Source organism: Eulemur rufifrons, chromosome 17 (assembly GCF_041146395.1).
Source record: "Eulemur rufifrons isolate Redbay chromosome 17, OSU_ERuf_1, whole genome shotgun sequence".
Classification (NCBI taxonomy): domain Eukaryota; kingdom Metazoa; phylum Chordata; class Mammalia; order Primates; family Lemuridae; genus Eulemur; species Eulemur rufifrons.
Window position 1 is genome coordinate 6,127,869 of NC_090999.1, and position 24,397 is coordinate 6,152,265.

General features: G+C 38.4%; 1 protein-coding gene across 1 annotated transcript in view; it reads right to left on the reverse strand.

Moving 5' to 3' along the window:
* SEMA5A (semaphorin 5A) overlaps positions 1–24,397 on the reverse strand; it is a 320,883-nt gene that overhangs the window by 193,703 nt on the left and 102,783 nt on the right. Inside the window, exon 4 of the mRNA XM_069492176.1 lies at positions 23,090–23,135. Within this exon, the coding sequence (XP_069348277.1) occupies positions 23,090–23,135 (46 nt within the window). The remainder of the gene's footprint in view (positions 1–23,089; positions 23,136–24,397) is intronic.

Sequence of the window (24,397 nt, forward strand, 5' to 3'; positions counted from 1 at the left end):
AAATTGGTATCAACTGATCAACACTTAATGTGCACTTATAGTAATAACATTCATTGGTGTCAGGCAGGTGGGAGGGAGGAGGAGGAGATGGGTATATTCACACCTAATGGGTGCAGTGCACATTGTCTGGGGGATGGATATGCTTGAAGCTCTGACTCGGGTGGGGCAAAGGCAATATATGTAGCCTAAACATTTGTACTCCTGTGTATGCTGAAATAAAAAAATGAAAAATAAATAATTAATTAGAAAGGAAAAAAATAAAATGTGTTAAAGTTAAAAAAACAATATTAAATATAAGGTCTCTGGCATAAAGTTTTGAATAAGTGGTTTGATGAAAAATATCTACAGATTAAGGTTCCTTCTCATGACTATTATAGTAGCTGGCATTTTTGCAGCTTTAAATATATACAGAGTGACATCTTTAGTAAAGAAGGTTGGTAATATTCAAACACTTTAAAATGGTCCCATTTTGTACGATTTTGCAATATCATTATCACAATAATTTAGCAGTGAACCGTCACAGCCCTTACCTCTGCCTGCTGTTGAAGGGAAGCCATCAGCCTATGTAAATACTTCCCTTATGGAGCTTTTAGGAGCATGAGATCCACCCAGTTAGTCATTTGGACAGGCTTGATAAACCAAGCCCACAGTCAAGGGGCCATTAAAAGCACAGAGTGAATTAAATTTGTTTCACCCTCAATATTAATTAAACATTGATGGTGAGCCTCACTGTTCAGAAGCAGGGAGCATCGATACCAACTGCACATGCAAATCTCAACAATCCCAGAGCTGAAAGGGCCCTCAGAGATCATCTATCCGTCTGGTCTACTCCTGCTGGGGTGGGGAAAAGCAGAGTAGAACATGGGGCATGAGAGCAGAAGAAGAAACAGCCTGGCGTAGAGGGGGTACAATTAAAATAATACCTGCCAGGAGCTGCTTTGAGAGAGAGATTATACACAGAAGGTGGCGGGGCCTGAGCAGGAAAAATAGCTAGTACAAACGCAGACAGGAGGGCTGGATTCAGCTGGAGGAAACCAAACAAAAACCCAGGAGGCAGACAAGGTGGGGAATGATGAGTTCATGCCCATCTTGCCCAGAGGAGTTTGTCAGGGCTGACCTGTCTGGTAGGTGCTGACCACGGGGGTGGGGAGAGCCAGTGAGGGAGGAGGACTTGGCAGAAGAGCTGCACCAGGGACCCAAGTCAACCTTGGCAGAGTTGGGCTCAGATGTCAACTTCAAGCATCCCCGGAAGCATAGCCTCAGGCAGAATCTCATCATTTTCAAACGCCTGTCATTTGACCAGTTTGTGGGAAAGAGGCCATCAATGTGTAACACCTTTTTCTGTCCTCCTAAGTGCAACTATAAAATGGGAAAGAGTACTCACAAAAAAAAAAAAAAAAAAAAAAACTGGGCAGGGATTATTATAAATGGCACGGACAACAGCAACACTTCACATCTCCTCCTTCCCTGATGGGGCTGGGCCACAGATGTCCAAATGCAGCTGAAACACAACAGGCGAAGAGTTCTTGACACCCTTCAGGGCCCTGCTCAGGCGGGAACCAGATGTTCCCAAGGCTGCCATCTCATGGCATGATCACAGTACTGAAATGACAGCCAAAGTGTGACCCAAAAGAAAACTGGGAATCCCACCCTTTCACTTCTCTTCGTGTCCAAAGTTGCGCCCAGATGCTGCACCCCATGCCTGCCTCAGGGACTTGGGGACACTGTGTAGCACCTGTTGGTGTAGTAGGGCCACCCTGGCCATGGTCACCTCATGAGGTCCTTCAGGGAGTCCTGTTCTAGGATATCACTGGGATGGACATGGGGACAAATGGGCTGTCTGGCATTACCAACCCCATAGGATGCCTAAGGGACATGCAGTGGAGGAACAGGTCAGACAGGTGGATTGCAGCTCCCGTGCATGCACCACAGCCTATTTGTTATTCCAGAGAAAACGCATTCCTTCAACTTCAAGTACGGAAAAGGCAGAATCAATATTTTTCTCTGTGCTCTCCAATTCCCTGCTTCTGCTCTTTGGCTTTCTGCCAGAAGACACTCATAACCATAGTTGTGCAATGTGGGGATAGAGGCCTGCTTCTCAACAGGGGATATTTTTCTTCCCAGGAGAAACTTGGCAATGCCTGGACACATTTTAGTGTCGCAATGGCGGGGAGGTGCTACTGGCGTCTAGTGAATAGACGTCATGGATGCTGCCTCTGCCCTATGCCACACAATACACAGGAGAGCCCTCCACAACACAGGATTGTCTCACCTCTATGGCCATAGTGTGGAGGTCAAGAAACTCTGACATAGGAAAAAAAAAAAAAAGGATTGCTCACAAAAAAAAAATCTTATAGCCATAATGAAAGGAGAAGCTTCGTGTCACCATGAGTGGGTAGGATCTCTTTAAAAAATGCATAAACACAGGAAGATTTTCTTCTAAAGCTCTCTTGAGTACTACCTGCAATGGGAGGAGTGGTGGCCTCTGAACCTATAAATGTAGCCTTACTTGGAAAAGGCTCTTGGCAAATGAAATTAAGTTACAAATCCCAAAATGAGAACATTCTGGATTATCCTGGTGGATCCGAAACCCAGTGGCAAGTATCATTATAGGAGAAAGACCAGGGAGACCTAAGATACTCAGAGCCACAGGGAAGGCCATGTGAAGATGAAAGGAGAGATCGGAGTTATAAAACCACAAGCCAAAGACCACTTGGAGCCATTGGAAGCTAGAAAAGGCAATGAAAGATTCTCCGCTAGAGACTTTGGAGGGCTTGCAGCCCACCTGACATCTCAATTTCAGACTTCTAGCCCCCAAAACTGTGAAAGAATAAATTTCTGCTGTTTTGAGCCATTAACTTTGTGGTGATGAGTTATGATGGCTCAGAAAACTAATACACTATGCAATAGACAATAGACTTAACTTTTATTCTTTCTAATGGGTAGAACTGACTGATTTCAATGTGACTTCCAAATGAATTTTTGAGTGTTTTATTTACAAGTCAGTGTGTTGCTCATGACCTAAAGATTCCCCCAACCAATGGTAGTGTTTAGTATTTTAAACAGAAGAAAGTAATATTTGGTGTATGTACCAGACCCAGCATGTTTTCAGAGAGAGCCTCTTCTCTCGACGAGGTGAAAAATTTTAGGCAGAAAATTCATAAGCTTTAAAAGTCAAAGTGTGCAAGGGCATTAGAATGTGTCTTGAGAAGTTCTCATGTGAGTAGCAGACAGAAGTAAAATCACATTAACCAAGCCCTTAGGACTCTCTGGTGAGGGATAAAAACTCAATTCCAACTAACTTAAGCCCAAACCAAAAGATTTTAAATATTTTATAACAGAAAAGCACAAGAGGAGAAAAACAGATTCAAGCATAGACAAACTCAGGCATTCAAAGTATGCCATATGAATCCCATGGCGCCAATTCCTAGTTACAATGTCCTCTGCTAGGCCTTGTTTTTGGACAGACTCTATGTGGTAAAGAGATGGCTGCAAGTAGCCACCAGTTCACACCACCCTTTGAGCTCACGGCTGCAAAGAAGAGAGATTGGCCCTGTTTTTCTCAGGGCACATTGCAATGTCATTAAAGGCCACTAATCAGGTGCGATTGGGTCACTTATACTACCCAGGACCAAGAGGATGTTGTACTCCCATGCAGGCTTATTGGGTCACCTGTCCACCCACAAGATATGAGAAATAGAAGCCAGGTATGTTAGCTTCCGGTGGTTGCCGTAACAAATGGCCGTAAAAACTTGGTGGCTTAAATCTGGTTTTTTTGTTTGTTTGTTTGTTTTTGTTTTTTAATTTTTATTTTTATTTTAGCATCTTATGGGGGTATAAATCTTTAGGTTACATATATTGCCTTTGCCCTACCTGAGTCAGAGCTTCAAGCATATCCATCCCCCAGACGGTGCACACTGTACCTATTAGGTGTGAATATACCCAACCTCTCCTCCCTGCACCCACCTGCCTGACACTGGATAAATGTTACTGTATGTGCGCATAAGTGCTGATCAGTTAACAGCAATTTCATGGTGAGTACATGTGGTGCCTGTTTTTCCATTCTTGTGATACTTCACTTATAATGGGTTCCAGCTCTATCCAGGATAATACAAGAGGTGCTAGATCACCATAATTTTCTGTGGCTGAGTAGAACTCCATGATATAGATATACCACATTTTATTAATCCACTCATGTATTGACGGGCACTTGGGTTGTTTTTACATCTTTTCAATTGTGAATTGTGCTGCTATAAATATTCTAGTGCAGATGTCTTTTTTATAGAATGTCTCTTGTTCCTTTGGATAGATGCCCAGTAATGGGATTGCTGGATCAAATGGTAGTTCTACTTGTAGCTCTTTGAGGTATCTCCATATCACTTTCCGCAGAGGTTGTACTAGTTTGCAGTCCCACCAGCAGTGTATGAGTGTTCCTATCTTTCTGTATCCAAGCCAACATATAAATGTTTTGGGACTTTTTGATAAAGGCCATTTTAAAAGGAGATAAGTGATATCTCATTGTGGTTTTGATTTGCATTTCCCTGATAATTAGAGATATTGAACATTTTTTCATATGTTTGTTGGCCATTAGTCTATCTTCTTTTGAAAAATTTCTGTTCATGTCCTTTGCCTCCTTTTTAATGGAGTTTGATTTTTACTTGCTGATTTTCCTGAGTTCTATATAAATTCTAGTCATCAGCACTTTATCGGATGTGTAGCATGTGAATATTTTCTCCCATTCTGTAGGTTGTCTGTTTGCTCTCATGATAGCTTCTTTGGCTGTGCAGAAGCCTTTTAATTTTATTAGGTCCCATTTATTTATTTTTATTGTTGTTGTGATTGCCTTTGGGGTCTTATTCATAAATTCTTTCCCTAGACCAATGTCTGTAAGAGTTTTTCAACATTTTCTTCTAGAATTCTTATAGTTTCATGCCTTATATTTAAATCTGTTATCCAGTGTGAGCTGATTTTTGTGAGAGGTGAGAGGTGTGGGTTCTATTTCAGTCTTCTACATGTGGCTATCCAGTTTTCCCCACACCATTTACTGAATAAGGATTCTTTTTCTCCATGTATGATTTTGTCTGCTTTGTCAAAGTTTAGATGGCTATATGAGGATGGATTTATATCTGGGCTCTCATTTCTGTCCCATTGGTCTATGTCTCTGTTCTTGTGCCAGTACTGTGATGTTTTAGTCACTATAGCCTTATAGTATAGATTGAAGTCTGGTAAGTTGATGCCTCCCATCAAGATTGCTTTTGCTTAATATTGCTTTTGCTATTTGGAGTCTTCTCTGGTTCCATAGGAGGCATAGAATTATTTTTGCTAGATCTGCAAAAAATGTTGTCATTTTAATAGAGATTGCATTGAATCTGCAGATCACTTTGGGTAGTATGGACATTTTAACAATGTTGATTCTGCCAACCCATGGGCATGGTATGGCTTTCTACCTATTAATGTCTTCTGCTATATTCTTCCTCCATGTTTCATAGTTCTCCCTGTTGAGATCTTTCACCTATATAGTTAAATATGTTCCTAGGTATTTTTTTTCTTTGTTGCTATTGTGAAGGGTATTGAGTCATTTATTTGGTTCTTAGTTTGACTGTTGTTGTCGTATAGGAATGCTACTGATTTCTGTACATTAATTTTGTAAACTGAGACTTCGTAGAATTTGTTTATCAATTCCAATAGTCTCATGGCAGAATCTTTGGAGTTTTCAAGATATAAGATCATATTGTCAGCAAAGAGAGATAGTTTGACCTCTTCTGCTGCCATTTGGATGCCTTTGATTTCCTCCTCTTGTCTGATTGCTCTGGCTAGGACTTCCAGCACTATGTTGAATAGAAGTGGTGATAGAGGGCAACCTTGTCTAGTTCCAGTTCTAAGCAGCATTTCTTTCAATTTTTCTCCATTCAGTATGATGTTTGATGTGGGTTTGTCATATATGCCTTGTATCATTTTTAAGTAGGCCTCGTCTATGCCTATTTTGTTAAGTGTTCTTATCATGAAAGGGTGTTGAATTTTGTCAAATGCTTTTTCTGCATCCATTGAGTGGATCATATGGTCTTTATTTTTGCTTCTATTTATGTGTTGAATTACATGTATAGATTTACGTATGTTGAATCATCCCTGTATCTCTGGGACGAAGTCCACTTGGTCGTGATGGATTATTTTTTGATAAGCATCTGAATTCGGTTTGCTAGGATTTTGTTGATAATTTTTGCATCTATATTCATAAGGGATATTGGTCTGTAGTTTTCTTTTTTTGTTGCATCATTTCTGGTTTGGGCATCAGGGTGATGTTGGCTTCATAAAACGTGTTGGGGAGGATTCCTTCCTTCTCAACGTTGTAGAATAATTTCTGCAGGATAGGCACCAGTTCTTTTTTGTAGGTCTGGTAAAATTTGGGTGTGAAACCATCTGGTCTGGGACTTTTCTTTTTAGTAAGGTTTTTTATTTCTGCTTCAATTTTGGTACTTGATATTGGTCTGTTCAGAAATTCTATTTCTTCCTGATTGAGACTAGTGAGGCTGTGTGTTTTTAAGAATTTGTCAATTTCCTCCATGTCTTCAAGTTTATGGCATAGAGGTCTTTATAGTATTCATAGATGATATTTTATATTTCCATGGTGTCAGCTGTAATTAATGTAATTTTATTCTTTCACGGTTCTGGAGAGCAGATGTCAGATCAGTATCACTAGGCAAACTGAAGATGTTAGGAGAGCCATGCTCCCTTAGGAAGGTCCAGGGGAGAATCTATTCCTCACCTCTTCCACCTTCTGGGGACTGCCAGCATTCCTTGGCTGTGGTTATGTCACTCTAATCTTCAAGGCCAGTCTCTTCATATTTCTTTCCACTCCATCTTCACATTGCTTACTCATCTGTATATGTGTAATCTCCTTCTGCCTCTGTCTTATGTGCACATTTGCATTTAATGACCACCCAGACAATCTAGAATAATCTTCCAATTTCAAGGTCCCTCATATAACCACATCTTTACCATATAAGGTCACATTCATAGGTTCTAGAGATCAGGACACAGATATTTGTTGGAGAGCCATTTTACAGCCTATCCCACCATGTCACTGGAAATACTGTCTAAATCACAGGAAGTCAAGTCCTGCCAATCCTAGAATGAAAACAAACAAGCAAAGCAGTGACAGACTCCCCTTACATGCTAAAGCATGGACTCTCTCTCAGTTAATCCTGCTGCTGTTTTCTAAACACAGTGAAATCATAACAGATTTGAACCACCACATAAGCCAAACTCAATTTCATACCTGCTTTGCCTTTATGGTGGGCTAAGCAACAGATAGTGGTGGAAACAATATGTTTCATTTAATGCTCACATTCATGATCATGTTCATGGTGCTCATGAACATTGATCATTCACTGCTGTTTCTCTGCAGATATGCAGTGATTGTTGACATGCAATCTTAGAGTAGAAGCATCAAAAGCTGCCATGATATTAACATTGGACACATTTAGACAAAGCCAGGCCTTTAGAAGTTAATATAAAACCAGCCACTATAAAATTCACATGATAGCATAGCAGGGAACTGTGTCAATGGTGAGAAAAATGACACATATCCATTTGTTCAGCAATTTTTCCCTGGCCTGTCCTAGGCTCTAGATGAGAGGAAGAGAAAGGGACCCCTCAATAAACATGAATTATAATGTAGAAAAAACTTTCAAAACCAGGTTTTAAATTTTGCCTAGGTTTTCCCTAAGTCTGTTTAAATGTATTATCCTTACTGATACTATAGATACTGCATATACATGCAGACCATTTGGGAAATTACAGTAAAGCATAAAAAAGAAAACCCAAACCACTCACCACATGGAGATGATCATTTTCTAATTAACTTATTTCAAATAGTAAATTTAACTTAAATATAAAAATTCAAAGAATTTGAGGACAAATTTAAAGAATGCCTAAACTTGATATCAATATTTCTCCAGCATATATAGCAACTACTAAAAGATTCCCAAATGTGCCACTAAAGAAAAAAAATTATAAACACATAGAGTATGAGGTCATAAGACTGTCACTTACTTATTAACCACATTTCTTTATAGCATATATTTATGTTTCCAGGAGGTAAAATATTCTACAAAGCAGCTAGAAGAGAGGCTTTCAGATGTTCTTACTATAAAGAAATAATAAATGCATGAGGTGCTGGATATGCTGAATACCCTGATTTGATTATTATACAATATATGTGTATTAGAACATCAATTTTATCCCACAAATATGTAAAAATATGTGTCAATAAAAAATTTTAAAGAAACACATAAAAACTATTTAATAAGAATCAGAAGAAACAAATAAAAAAACAACCCTTGAAAATTACAAAGTTTAACAAATCCTACAGAAAATATTTTGAAAAGAACAAATTATGAAATTTAAGCTTGCTTTTAGCATGATTCTCAAAGAGATGCAAAAAGCAAACAGTGAGCATTTCTCAGCAAAATATCCCATTTATAAGATAGGAATCACTTGGGGGAAAACAAAATAGACATCATGGAAAATTATTATATCACAAACTATAATAAAGCCTAAGAAAGTACACATAAATAAAGACCGTGGTCTTTATGTTCCACCCAAATTTGCTGGCTTCATTCCTTATACTCAATTATTCAAAATCATCCTCTGTGTTTTATATTTAGAGCACAATTTTCTTGTATATCTACTTTCTCTTGTATACTTATTTATCTTTATTTTTCCTATAATTCCTAATTATATTTCTATTTTTCTTATTGATAAAAATAATCTTCATATAATTTACTACTTTTTCATGGTAAAACTTATAATTTGTATAAAAATACCTACTTTCATCCTAAAGCCATTTTTATGGAACCCTCTAATTTCCTTCTTCATATCTTTTGATGATCTCTCTATATACACAAGACATCATCTTTGTATTTTCTATGAATTCTTTCTTGATCTGTTTTGTCTTTTCCATGTCAGCCTTTTCATGCTTTATGGATACAACATCATCTTTATATCATTTTATAACTGAAGTTAAACATGCACTCAATTCATAAGGAAATCTACAAAAATTAATTAAAAAATAGACACCCTCCATGTTGTAGCCCATATCCTATTTGTTCAAAATGAGAGCTTCCAAGTCTTTCACTGATTTATTTTTGTATTTTTGTCAAATCTCTACATAATAAGGTTTTACTGGTTTTTTAATTTTTTTCAGTTAGAAATATTATTTACTAGCTCCTGCTAAACCTCTCTCCTCCATCAACTCAGACACATTCTCCCTTCTCTACTTCCTCAATATTGATTTATCATGATTCTGCTTGGGTATGTAGTATTTACATATTTATAACTAAGCAAATTATATTCACAAATCGGTCATGAATTAAGATATGACTGTATTTTGATACTCAAAACAATTTTGCTTTTCCTAATTGTCTCTTGTTTGTTTCTTTTTCTATGCAGTTACTACCTATTTTTCTCCTACATCCAACTATAGGTCTCCAGTTTGTCTAAATACATTGGAACACTTCAGGTATCCCATTATTGTGAATCTCCTGGAAAGATGTCTTCTGCAACTGTGTCATCTGCTCCAACCTGGACTGGTGGCTCCCAAGGCCTGTATCACAAAAAGCCCACAATCTTTTGCCCTCATCCTGGGCATGTTCTTCTCCGTCTTTCTTCTATTGAAGCTTCTATTTCCTGGCCCTAATGTATTAATCATATACTGTTCACATATTTCTCCTCATTTTCCATCTCTTAGGTTTTATTCAACTGTCTGGGAGATTTTATCAAATGTATTTTCTAATTTCCCATTGGCATTGGCATTTTGATGATCATATCTTTTTAAAATAAACTATGAAGGCTTTTTAATAAACTGAGTATTTCTTTTTCCTTGTTTCATGGATGCAATATCTTCTCTTATTTTAGAAGACACTAATGATAATTTCTTATCTCTATTTGCTCCAAGTTTCTTGTTCAATTTGGGTCATTCTCCGTTTTTCATTGTGGACACTGGAAGAACATTAGAGCTGGGCACATGAGTTACTTTGTAGACGAGCTATCATTGATCAGTGCCTGTTGCTCTGGATGGGATTTACTGTATTGGAGTGACTGCCAATATCAATATTCTTAAGACTGTAGTCATATGCTGGTTAGATACCAATAAAAATGTACTCGAAGGCCCCTATAGAATATATGAGAACCAAAATACTACACACTGGGGCAGAGAGGCTGGGATCTCAGTATTCACTATGTAGATACACACTGAATTTCCCTGTTTTTTAATGGGAGTTCTCAAGCTATACCTGGGTGACCTAGTCCAATGTACCTGCAGGCTTGTCATCTTTCACCATGAAACCCATCTTCTTCCAGCATGACACGGGAGCAGCTGTACTGAGCTGCAAAGTGGGGGAGAAGGGATATCTGGGTTTCTGCCATTGTCTCCTGAGTTTGTAGTTTCTTTTGAAAAATCAGCCGTGAATCTTATTTTTGATCTTCTGAAGGGCATGTGCCTTTCTCCCCTACTCTGGAGTATTTTTAAGACATTTCTCTTCGTTACTGGTTTTCAGAAGTTTGATTATAACACGTCTAGGTGTGTTTATGGAGTATTCCTTACATTTGAGGTTTACTGAGCTTCTTAATCTGTGAGCTAATATCTTTTATCATCTTGGAAAAGTCTCAGCAATAATTACTATGAATATAGCTTCTGTCTTGTTTTTTCTCTTTCTCTCCCCCTTTCTCTCTTTTTGAGACTCAGGTAATATGTGACTTAGAGTTTTGAAGGCATCACAGGCGTCTCTGACTCTTTTATCTCCCCCCGCCCCAGTCCTCCTCTGTACCTCAGTTTGGATATTTTCTACTCGCTGGTCTTCCAGTTCACTAATACAATATTCTGCTATATCCAATCTGCTATTAAAATAATTTACTTAATTCCATATTTCAGATTTTCTTTAAATTTTAAAATGTATTTTTATATTTTTATTCTAACTTTTTCATAAAACTCTCCATTCCTCAATCAATTCTGTCCAAATTTTCCTCTACTTTCTTTGATACAATAATCATAGTTATTTAAAGTCATGCTCTTCTAACGTTACTAACTGGTTCATCTGTGGGATTAGTTCTATTGCCTGTTTGCATCCAATCTATCTGTCATGAGGGTCTGCCTTTTCTTCTATCTAGAGTATTTTACCACATACTTGCAATTGTGGATTAAAAAAAAAAAAAAAAAAACTAACTTTTGACACTCCAAATTATGCTACTTCCACCAAAGAGTCTTCTGCTAGAAAGAGTTGTTTTTTCATTCTCTTAGGTATATTAGGGGTAGGTGTGGGAGGGTGAAGACAGGGATTGATCATCTCGATCAATTCAAGGACTGCGCTAAGTCAGGGATGAGGTGAGTATTGTGAGACCCAATATACTTCCGATTCACTCTGGTTTCTAGGTCATGGCTTTTCAGGGATTTCAAGAAAGAACCCACTGGGTATTTATCTCCTCAGCCCTACAAGAATGTGGGAGATTCATTCCACTCTGGTTTTTTTTTTGTTGTTGTTTTGTTTTGTTTTTGTTAGAAATTTAGCTGTGTACACCACACAATATCAAAGTTTGGCAAATATCTTCAGAAGACTGGTCATGCGTTTGAAGCCCTGGACCTTCACACAGTCTTTAATTTGCAAATATACTTCACTGTGACTGCCAAAATGTTTGCTAGTTTCTCGGAGTAGCAGCCATCTTCTGGAGGCATCACTTATATGTGAACCCAAAATAGTTTTATCTTCTATTTTTTTCCTGTGGGCTTATAATGCTTAAAAATTATCTTCTGTCCTCAAAGTAGTATATCAGATAAGAACCGAGGTAATCATGAGCCTTCAATCTTCCATCTTTTCCTTGTGATTTCTCCTAATTCTTTCTCTCGTGTTCACAGATATTTTCCTTTCATATAACTTTATTATAATTTAAACATTTTATTTTTGATGAATGTAAGATCAGTATATGGGTTCTCTTTACCCTCTTGAACCAGAAACTAATGGCTCTAATTTAAAATTGGCTTTAATTTCAATGCTCTTTTATTCAAATGGTGTTTGACAATTTTTAGGCAAAGAATTGCATGAAATCTCTGGACTTCAAATATGAACTAATTCCATATATAGTCTACCTATTTTCTCATGAAATAGATTACTCTTAATAAGGAACTTACACATGAGGAACTTGCCTCTGTGTGATCTAGAACACATGTAAATAAAAATGAAATATCCCCAAAAGTTGAAAATAGAGTTGAATTCCAAAAATTAAGCTGTACAATCAACCCATGTAAAATCATTGCAAAGATCATGTAGTATCATTTGAAAAAGGCAGAATAGCCCCCAGACCAGTAAGAATTGATGCAATCTGATTAAACATTGGGATCTAATGAAGAAACAATATAGAAACTCCTAAAGGCTAGCTATAAGAGCACAACAAAAGGAGTGTTTCACAGATATACATTTATCAAGGGCAGTGCCCATCTCAGCTCTGTCCATGGTGACTCTACCCAACTCCATCACAGTTATGAATAAAGTCAGGTGACAAATGGCTCATGTGTGAAAGGGCACCAAATCAAGAATTTCAGTGTATTCACTCCAGAGAATGATAGGCTGATGTTACTCATGTTTTTTTTCATTTATATTTCTCCCTTGCTTTTAATTTTCATTTGTGCCCTAGGTAATTGGAAGACCAGTTGGTAGAACATATTCTCTCTTACCGAAACAAGATATCATTACTTCAATTTGAAATCAGGAATTTTCCTGGTGTGTTGGCTTATCTATTCCTGTCAGCATGTTGGAAGGGCATGCAGGTGAGGGAAAGGAAAGCAGGGCAGAGAGCTCTGAGCATGCCCATCATTCAGCAGCCGTGGCAGGCACTCGGGCCATTTTGAAATGAAAGCAGAATTGCATTTTAGATAAGTGGAATGAACCTCTCCATTCATCTAGAAGCCTGTGATTGCCAGACAGTGTTTGCCATTGGCTTACAGATATTTCCTGACCTCATTTCACCAAACTAAGTGATGCATACGACTAAGAAAAATATTCATGCATCTTCAATTCTTCTGTTTTTGAGGCCACAGGTAAAGGAGAAACTGAGAAATGGATAAAGAGAGTTATTAGAAACTAAGGTGTGCACAATACAACAGAAAACATTCAATAATAAAGTATGTATTTCATTTTTTTCAAAGACATAAAACCACTTTACTTCTTTGGTGGTAAAGACCAGTGTCAGAGTCAGCAACATCAGGAAACCCTAAGCAAGAAGAACTCATCTCTCCTCACAGAACAGGGCCCCCGGCCCCGGCCGCCGTCAGTGTTGGCTGATCCTGAGTCCTGCCTGCCCCCTCTCTGGAGAATGGCTCTTGGCTGATAAGTGCCCCCTCACCAGAGTATGTCACCAAACGTTCTCAATTCAGCAGCCCATAGCTAATGACCAATGGACAAAGGAGAGTCGGGTATAAATTGCCACCTCCCTTGCCTCAAACTGGATCAGCTGTGGCTCTAGTCACACTGCACAGCTGGCCCTAGGATCAGCTGAGAACTATTCCTTGCTTCCTTTCCTTCTCTACTGCATCCTTCACTTCCTACCTCCTGAGAATGTGCCCTAAATAAATCACGTGCTCATCAATTGCTGCCTCAGACTGTTTCCAAGGCACCTGGCCTAAAACCCATATAGAAATGACAATTACAAATGAACGGTTATATTCCCCCTAAGTCAGATATAAACTCTAAGTAGTATGGCAGCCAGGGCAATGAGCACAATAAGGTAACACATTAGTTAGTGATCCAGCAGCAATTGTCCTCAGGCACCCGGTACACCCAAGTCCAGCTCCTAGCTCTGCCACATACCAGCTGGTGATCTTGGTTAAATCTCATAAACTCACCAAGCTACAACTCTTCCAGCATAGAATATTGAAAAAAATTACCTTCCCCTTCATGCTGGTAGAGAACTATCTGAGCAGATGCTCGCAAAGAGCCTAGAACAGAGTCAGGGCACGAGGGACGCTGCCTGCTAGTATTATGGCTGCTGTCACCAGTATTCATGGGAAATTAGATCACTAAAATTACATCCATTAAGCATAACACCATGTTTCAAATTAGTAGGGCAAGTTTTCCTTAAAGGACTAGGAATCCAGGCATCATTTACACAATGACAGAAGAAAGAGTGAGTGGATGGATGATACATTTTAAAATTTTAATGCCGACAGGGACTGTAGGGCTAATCCAGTCTACTCTTCTTCCTGACTCTCCGCTCCAAAACATACTGTAGGTAAAATTGAGGTCCAGAGAGGTTAAGTGGTTTGTGCAAAGTATCCCTGCTTGTTATTTACAGAAATGTTAGAAGCATGCACAAATCTGTTCGTGTGTAGTAAAAAATTAGAAGGGTGGGGTGGGGTGGGGGAAGAATAGGGAACAGTCAAGTACATCCCTAGGAGCTAGTCTTGTCTACCCCAGCACTGTCTGGGAGAAAATGCCAATGCCTGCCCATGTCTGAATGCCCAGGTTTTCCACTTCATCCTGGGTGTGCAGATAAACCACATTTCCTGCCTTGCAGTTGGTTGAGGCTATGTGACTAAGTTGTGGCCAATGGAATTTGGGCAAAGGGATATATCACTTCCTGGCATGGCCCAAGTAGATCTCCTCCACATGATACGCCATTCACTCCATACTTCTTCCATGCCTCCCCTGGAGGTGTGGGTTAAAGATGGGGACACCATAAGATAGAATATTTTAGGTTCCTGAATGGCAGCACAGAACTGAGCCCTCACAGACTTTGCACTAGACTGTCTTGTGAGGGAGACATAAGCATTTTGCATGTGAATGTTTAGCTATTGGGAGTGCAGGGGTTTTTTTTAATGGCAGTTAACTCAATTTGGCTAATATTCTCTGGAACCAGCAAAATCTCAGTCTTCATGTATATAAAATATATATAAGCAACTATAAATCCTCCGGGAAGTTATCAGAAAAGGGGATAAATGTGTTTGAATAAGTGAGTAGATAAAACAGCTTTTGACGGGAAATTTTCACCAAGAGAGCAGATGTAAGAGCCTAATATCTAGGAAGAAATGTTTGCACTATCTTATGTTCCCAACCCACAGCCCAAAGTCTACTGGGATCCACGTAATTGATGCACAGGGAGCCCAAAGAAACATATCAACCCAATATTGACAAACTTAAAAACACTATACTACGTCATATTGTGTTCACTCATCCATTCAGGAAATACTCGCTGAGAACTTGCTAAGTACTGGGTACCAGAACAGGTCACAATTTTTTTCTTAAAGGGGTTAGTATATGTTTTAGGTTTTATAGGCCAGTCTCTGCTACCACTGGCCAAGTCAGCTGATTAGCAGTCATAGACATTATGCAAAAAAAGTGGGTATGTCTAGGTTACAATAAAACTTTTTTAAACTATGATCATAAGCCAAAAATATGCAAATGAATGGGTGTGGCTGTGTTTTGATAAAACTTTAACTGCGATCCAACCACTTTAGTTTGCTAACTCCTGAAAGGTTTTGATAAACATGATCTTTAGGAACCTTCCACTTCTACAACACTATGATTTTAAAAACAAATGGTAAATAAAAGCAAAAAAGAAAGTTTAGAATCATATTTTTGAGAGCTACAGGACAGACCAGTCTTTCTTTGCTCAATAAATATGAAACATAATTTAAAAAATTAATCAATGTAAATATCTCATTGGAATAGTTACTCTAAATTATTAATCAATATATCATTCTTTAAATTATACAGAAGAATTCCAACAGAGGGTACTTATATTATAGTCTTATGACCCATTAGAGAGGGTATTATAAATTGATTCAATTTATTTTTAAATTTAATTTCGTATTAATAGAAGAAAGTAATTTAAACTCAGAAATCCCAGCAGCTTCTTTAGAAATGGCCACTAAGGATTCATATTTGTATTCAGTTATATATTAATATATATATGAATAAATATAAAGAGAGAAATTCCCTAAGCCTATCAAGATCGTATAGATTCAATCAACATCACAAACTAGAAAAATGGCTTCTTCAAAACATGTGGAAACTGAGGCAGCAATCATCTAACACAGGGTTTCTCATCCTTGGCACTAATGCCATTCAGAACTGGGTAAGTTTTTGCCACTTGGGGAAGGGCTGCCCAGAACATTGTAGGATGTTTAGCACCATTCCTGGTCTCCACCCACTAGGTGCCAGTTAAAGCCTCCCTTACCCGTTGGGACAACTAAAAATGTCCCAGGATACTGCCAAATATTCCCAGAAGGTAAAATTCCCCTCAGTTGAGAACAACCGGTCTAGAAATTGACTCAGGTTGAAATTCAATTCCCCAAACCCAGATATACAGGGGGGAAAAAAAGATTAATATCCAATTTCGCTTTCGAGAGAATTCTCTGCCAATATTGATCATGTAGTCGGAGAGATTTAACAGTTTTCAATTTAGAAATCACAGAGAGGCAGGTGGAAAATTGGAATAAAGATCTCACATAGGCAGCGAATTCCTTTTCCTTAGTAACAAAACAATATAAAAATGGACGTCAAGCTATTTCCCAAAGGAACGCTGGAAGGATGGTGAGGTTAAATGAGCTGCATGCAGTCCCTTGTGTTCTTCAGACTGTTCCACGAATGTCCACCTCGGGCCACCCGCGGTGGGATCCCAGATGGCCACACATTGTGAATCAGTCCTGCAGCCAACTGTATGTTTCTATTTCTCAAAAACCTTTGTTCTTGTAAAATAATCTCCATGATCAAGGCAAGAAGAAAAGTGATGCTGAAGATTTGAATCTGTTATTATGACATGAAGTAGAAAAAGCACATAATGGTCAACTATCACTGTGCCTGAAAATGATTGATTTTCAGTATGTAATCACTAAATTTCAGCACAAAGGGAGTTGCAAAGAAATTCATCACAGCCTCTGAGTGGAAAGGCATCTTAAAATGATATCACATTAATATTTGATTCCCTAGTCATTGATGAAAAACACGTTTTATTTCCTTAAATTAAAAGCAACTCTTGGTCTTTCTCTTTAACATATTAAGACATACGTGTTTGAAAATCAGAAGAAATACTCCAGATAAAGGCATTTTACTTCATGGTATATTTATACATGAATATTCTTGTGGTGATGCCAGGAGATTTACCTCAGATGACGCCCCCTTGGGATAATACAATGATAATATCCCACTGCCTCCTCAAACCTTCACAGCTCTAGCAACTCCCCTAGCGATGTTTCTGGTTTACTAGGAAGACAAGATTCTCCTGGGCAACAGGGAAAAGGCCTCTGATCCTGACTGCTCCCTGTATCCAATTCACTGGGCAATCAGGGAGTGTCCTCATTCTGAAGCCACCCCACAGAAGTCCATTTTTCCCATTGCTGAATTTCAGCATGGTTCTATATTGGGAGTCACCACACACAGCGCACAGCGATGCTTTAACAGACATAAGGTGGGAACCACCTTGGCCTGCGGGAGGATGGGGAGGGGTGTCCACTGTCCTCCTCCTGTGGCTGCTCGACTTAAATTAACACATTAGATCCCAGGGGAGGAAGCAGTGGGATCTCTAGAATTCTATGAAGATCACTAAATAGAAGGCAAAAGGACCATTATTCAAAATCTGCTTTCTCACCACTGATGCTAAACCAATGTCCAGGCAGGAGAAGAATTTGGGGCAGAGGAAAAGTGTAGAACAGTACTGAGAAGAGAGGTGATTGGTTTGCAAGCAATGAATGTATCAGAGTCAGATGTTCCTGTGTTGTCCTAGAATCCTGCTCTGGGCACACTTAAGGTGCGAGTGTTTTAGGATACATCTTTTAGAAAGCATTCATTATGGCTGTAGTCTCGGGGTTGTGTTGCTTTGCTTTTCTTGAATTTAGGGACAAACATGAGGCTTACCTTATGATCCATAAAAAAGATTAAGAAAGAGTAAACATATTATTAAATACCAAGGGATTAGAACTTGCACAGGCATTTGTTTTGACTTTACCGCCTACCAGGTAACCTAATCTAATATACTCATCTAATATTGAGAATACAAAGAGAAATAAAACACTCCTCACAACACACAGAGTGAATTTCAATACAAGGCAGTAAGTGCTCGTCAGAAATAAAGGCTGTGAGATGCCTCAGAGGGCAGCCAGCCATCCAGGCTCCGAATGGGTGACAAAGAGATGATGCTTCAGGTGATATCCAAGGATCAGCGAGAAGAGAGGACAAAGGAGTCAATATTTAGGAGAGGATGGCAAGAGCAAATGCTTAATGTTGGGAAATAGTCTACAGTTTGGGAAACTATAAGCAGCTTGACACTATCAGACAAGGTAGAAAGTGCCCCAGGTGATGGGGAGAGACGCAGGTAATGCAAGCTGCCACCTGCAGTAAACTGTGCCGTCCGGCAGAGGGGCAGGATCACAGGAAGCCTTGCCTGGTGCTAAATGAAGGCCACTGCTGAGCCGCGCTAAATTCTCATTCTCTCCGCTTCTCCTGAAACTGGGCTTCCTCCTCGATCTTAGTTTTCTCATTTTTCCACATTCAAAAAATACTTTCCCATCTTTGGAGAGAGAGGAAAGGAGAAAATTATTAGCCTGAGATTCACAAATTAATCCAGATGATCCTTGTTAGAAAGTAATATTTCTATGAACAATGGAAGGCACACAAGTCATAAATGCTCTGTCTCTCCCTAACTACACTGCCCAGTGGGGCATCACCCCCTCGAACAACACCGGAATTCCAGCCAATCCAAACGGAAATGTGCTGAAGTGCGAAATACACACTGGAGCTCGGAGACTTAGTGCCAAAAAAAGAGGGGGAGGGGACATAACATATCTCACTAATTTCTTATACTGATTGCATGTTGAAAGGACAATGTTTTGGACATAATGAGGTAAGTAAAATACATAAGCAATTTCCCCTACTTCTTTGTACGTTTTTCAATGTGACTACTAGATAATCCTAAATTACCGATGTGGCTCAAATTCGCTGCTATTGGACAGCATTGTTCATAGCACCAGTACAGCCCTTTGTTTACCAGAGTGCTTATTCCTTTTGGTTACCCTTGGAAATAGCCATTTAAATTAAAATGAAATATTCATAGAAATCAAGCAGACCTTGTTCCTGTAATAAAAACAAGGGTGTCATGAAAAATTTCCAGCTTTCTCTCTTTCCCAGCTAAGTAAACAGTAGGCTACAGAACTGCGCTCACAACCACAGAATGTGAAAAAGGAAAGTTGCACTGCCTTGCACCAACGGTACATCCATGTTTGACACCTGTTATCATAGCTGGGTTTTCAAAGCCACCGTTGGGAAAGTCACTGTCTTCTCGATTGGCCCTATGTGAGCAGACCAAACTCTCACCAGCGGGTGATGCTGGCCGGCTTTCCACATTCCAACAAGAGCCCTTGAGTTCCATCAGTAACCTAAACCTGACTTCCACCAAAGGCATTCATAACAAATGGAAACAATGGCCAAAAAAATACAATTAGTTTCCTGGCTCTCACAATAATATCATATACATGTGTGCTAACAGCTAATGCATCTCCCAATTTTTTGCATCTATTCATTTTGACATATTGTCAAGAAAATTTGCAGGAATATAACTATAAATGGTCAAAAACCCTTCATCTAGATTACTCCTATATCACATTTGCTTTATTTTTTTCCTCTGAACATCTGTGTGTAGTTTCTGCATATGTACATATATATTATAGTAATTTTTAAATCATTTAAGAATAAGTTGCAGAAATGATACCTTTTACTCCTATATATTGCAGTAGGTTTTTCCAAAGAACTATAGGTTTCTCCTACATAACAATGTTACAGTGATAAAAATGGATAAATTAATATTAATACATTTCTACTATCTTACATATAGACATTCAAATTTTACCAGTTGTTCCAATAGTGCTCTTATAGCAAGACAATACTTTCTGTTCCAAGATTTAATTTGGATTAAGTATTGCTTTGATCATCATGTCTATTTGTTTACCTTTATGATAGAATAACTCTTCATTCTTTTTGTACCTTTTATGACTTTGTGATATTGAAAGAGGCCAATTTTTTTAGGATGTCCCTCAGTTCATCTAATGGTTCCTCATCATGAGGTTATTGGTTATAATTTTGGCCGGAATGTCATAGAAATTTTGTTGCATCCTTCTCAGTACATCAAATCACTGGACTCTGTCTCATTACTCAGAAGTCACTTTCAAAAACTTAGTTATAGGGTATTTGCCAGTTTTCTTCACTATCAAGTTATAAGTTTTACTCCTGTAATTAATAAGTATTAGATAGGTCAGCACTTTTACACTATATAAATATCCCAGCTGTCATCAAACTCTGACCCACACATTTTAACATCCATTGATCATTTTGCCTAAATCAAGTTTTTGTGTGATGGTTGCCAAGAGATAATTTTCAAATTAAATCATTCCTCCAATATTTATTAATTGTATTTTACAATAAGAAAGAGCAGTCCCTTTTGCCTCATTTATTTACTCATTTGTTTATTTTTTATGTTTGTATATAGTCACAGATGCTTATTTTATTTAACGTGTTATAATCTATCACTATTTATCTTGACAAACAAATGGTCCCAAATTTCTTCAGTGAGCCCACTTTCAGCTGGTTCCTAGGTCCTTTTCACACACCTTTATCATTCTTTCAATATTTCTTTAATTTCTGAAACAAGATCTTCCAGTCTTATCCGAGTCTCTCCCTGCTCAACCCTGGAATTAGCCATTTCTCTGATTCCTCTTAGTAGAGAATTATATTTAGAAACCAAGTACTGTGCATTAAGTGTGTTCACTGCTACTGGGATGCCAATGCTTCTAGACTCTCTCAGCCAACAGAGGTTAGAAACTAGGAGACAAACGAATCTATACATGTAAACATATATTTGTACGCACACACATCTATACCGCTCACTTTTTAACACATACGACAGATAGTGTATTATACCATGAAAATCAAAATGAGCAAAATATGTGGCTCCTATCTATTGAGAGATCTGTATTTTTATGAAAGATTGTCTGCAATAATTTTTAAAATGGCATTTTGATTAAATTGCTCCTCTTTAATTGACAAATAAAAATTGTATCTATTGACTGTACGCAACATGATGTTTTGATATATGCATACATGTTGAATGGCTAAATCAAATTAATTAACATATGTGTTATCTCACATACTTATTCTTTGTGGTGAGAACACTTTAAATCTGCTCTCAGCAATTTTCAAGAATACAATATATTATTAACTGTAATCATCATTTTGTACAATTGATCTCTGGAACTTATTCCTGTTGTCTATCTAACTGGAATTTTGTATCCTTTGACCAACATCTCCCTAAAACCTTCCCCCAACCCCCAATCCCCTGGTAACCACCATTCTACTCTCTGCTTCTAAGAGTTTGTCTTTTTTTTAGATTCCACACATAAATGAGATCATGCAGTATTTGTCTTTCTGTGCCTGGCTTATTTTTCTTAACATAATATTTTCAAATTGCTGATCATTCTGATTTATTATTAATAAATTCATAATTTTACCAATCAACAAACTCATTTAAAGACAACAGTTATAGGCCAGGAGCAGTGGCTCATGCCTGTAATCCTAGCACTCTAGGAGGCCAAGGTAAGAGGATTGCTTGAGCTCAGGAGTTCGAGACCAGCCTAAGCAAAAGTGAGACCCTGTCTCTACTAAAAATAGAAAAATGAGCCAGGCATCGTGGAATGCACTATAGTCCCAGCTACTTGGGCAGGAGCATTGCTTGAGCCCAAGAGTTTGAAGTTGCACTGAGCTACAATGATGCCACCGTACTCTACCCAGGGTGACAAAGCAAGACTCTGTCTCAAAAAAAAAAAACACCAGTTACATACTAAGTTTCATAGAATGACAGTTCGTTGCCAATTGTGATATAATAAAACTATTATGAGACATCATTTATTATTAGAACTTTTAAAATTCAAAAACAGTAAACATTTGTTAAAAAATTACTATGCTTTATCTCTTTAGCAAGTCTTACTTAATTTTCACCATGATAGTATGGGGTTGGTAGTGATCTGTGGCCATTTCACAGATGAGGAAACCAACAATTACTAGGAGTCATGGGGCCAGATCACACATTCTGGCCTATCGGTCTTTAAAGCCCTTGCTTTTTATCAGTATTAGCTTTGGTAGTGGGATTGGCTTATTTTAAGCCCCTGATGAGTAACAGGTAAACCTAATATTAAAATCTAGCTTTAAAGGTTCCAGATATTCACAAGTTCCAGCATTACAGAGAGAATAAAATAATATAAACTTCTCTCCAATTACTTCTTAGTGCTCTAGTGCACGAGATGATATTAAAATTGGTTGAAGAACTTTCACCAAACCATGCACAGCCCAAGGATTCCGCATGGTCCACGGAATCCACAAGTAGTTCCAGAATTGTGGTGAGGGAGATATCCATGTCTTAACCCTCTCCTTCTCCAGAAGACCCTGATTATCAGAGCCTTCTAAAAGATAATAGGGCAAAAAGTGGGTTTTGCGATTTGGATCTGCCACTAAAATGAATATTCTATTCAGGCCAAGGATCTTAATTAAGTTCATTCTCCAAACTGCAACAATAGGAGAAGGTAAAAACTGCATTTTTATTTATTATCACTTATTCTTTGCTATATGTGGCTCTTAACCCATATATTCATATTCATGTAGTTATCAATTCTAAAGAGGAAACAAAGCTGTTTTACCAGAATTCGATGGCTGAATGCATCAAACCAAATAATCAGTGATTACTCTAACTGTGGGGAAAGGAATGCTACCAGACCTTGAGGTAATGCTCCATGAATTGTCTGTCATCTGGGGAAGAGAAAATCGGGATCACACCAATGAAACCAAGAGGTCACATGGCAGGAGGCAAAAGCTAAATGGGAATTAAAGAAGGTGTTGACGCATATCAAACAGGGCAGCCGACAGTCCGGCAGCCTGAACCTCTGAGGACATAAAGCCCTGTCTGGTCTTGATTAATTCCTTTACATACACCTGTCTTCATCCCCTCAAACAGTGAATTCATTGGGATGGAAAATCAAAGCTTGAGAAAAATAAACCGCACCTACCTGGATAAGAGACAGATCCTCAAGCTTCAACCTGAAGAGGTAGTTTCTACAAAACACAAAAGAGAGCAAGTTTATTTTTAACAGATCCAAAAATGTTACAGTGTATAAAAATTTTAAGAACAAATGAAAAAAATTAATAATTTTGGCTTCAAAAGCATCCTCCTTTTAAGAATATGTTTAACACAGGTTTCCTTGGCCCTCAGAGAACAAATTGGCATTCAGTACATCAACAGCCATGCGTTTGACATTGGTGAGAACGCTAACAAGTGTGTGTGTGTGTGTGTGAGAGAGAGAGAGAGAGAGAGAGACATTAAAGTAAGGGTAAGTCATTAATTGGCTCTCTTGAGCTATGTGGAATAGACAAAAGGGCATTCCATTCTGAAACTGCATTAAACTTAAGACAATATAAAATTCTTCTTCAAGAGTCTCCATTCTTACTCATAACTTACATTCACCATGTTTCATAATTAAGATTTTACATTCAACCAGTGGTCTGAATATTACAGTACTTTAGCTTTTTGGATGGATTCAGAGTATAAGTTTAGAAATATGAATTTATCAATCTATTCCCCCAAAAACAGAGCCATCAAGGGTTTGAAAGAGACAGCTCTGCTGTCCAAGTATAAAACAGGAAATTAAAGAAAAGAAAACTATCATTTTTTTCAGCACTAAAGGGGAAGAACAGTGAAATATGCAATCAGGATTAGCGGAGCACAGGGGAAAATAAACATAAATGTCAGCTACATCATGTTTGAACTATACTGCTGTAGCTTTGGAAACAACTAACTGGCCTCCCTCACTGTGTGATGCTTCAGCCTCTAGCTGAATGGGTGACTGACTCCTCACCACCAGGCGGGCAAGAGGCTGGGGCAGCAGTGCCCCAGAAATGAAGGCAGAAGAAAGTCAGCCCAGGTGTGAACAATAATGGCAGGAAGAAATTGGCACATGATGAAAAGTAGACCCTAAGAAACAAATGAGTGTAGGGAGGGATCTCCAAGAAGCCAAGGGACCAACCTTAGGTTGGTCCAAGGTCACTACTGTAGCAATAAGAGAGGAATTTTCCAACATCAGTAAGAAACAAGCATCGGTTATTTTCACCATTGCAGTGGGGGATAGATACAACAGCTGAACATCACGTCCCAGTAGAAGTGACAAATGACAGCAGAGCCAGCCCAGGGGCATAGCCCTAAGAACATCAAGGAACCAAGGAGCATCAGTATGGTTGTGGACAGAGTTAGGGAGGATAAAGTACCCTGGAGGCTTATATTCAGTAGCACGTGGACACACACAGCTGGAGGATGAAAATGA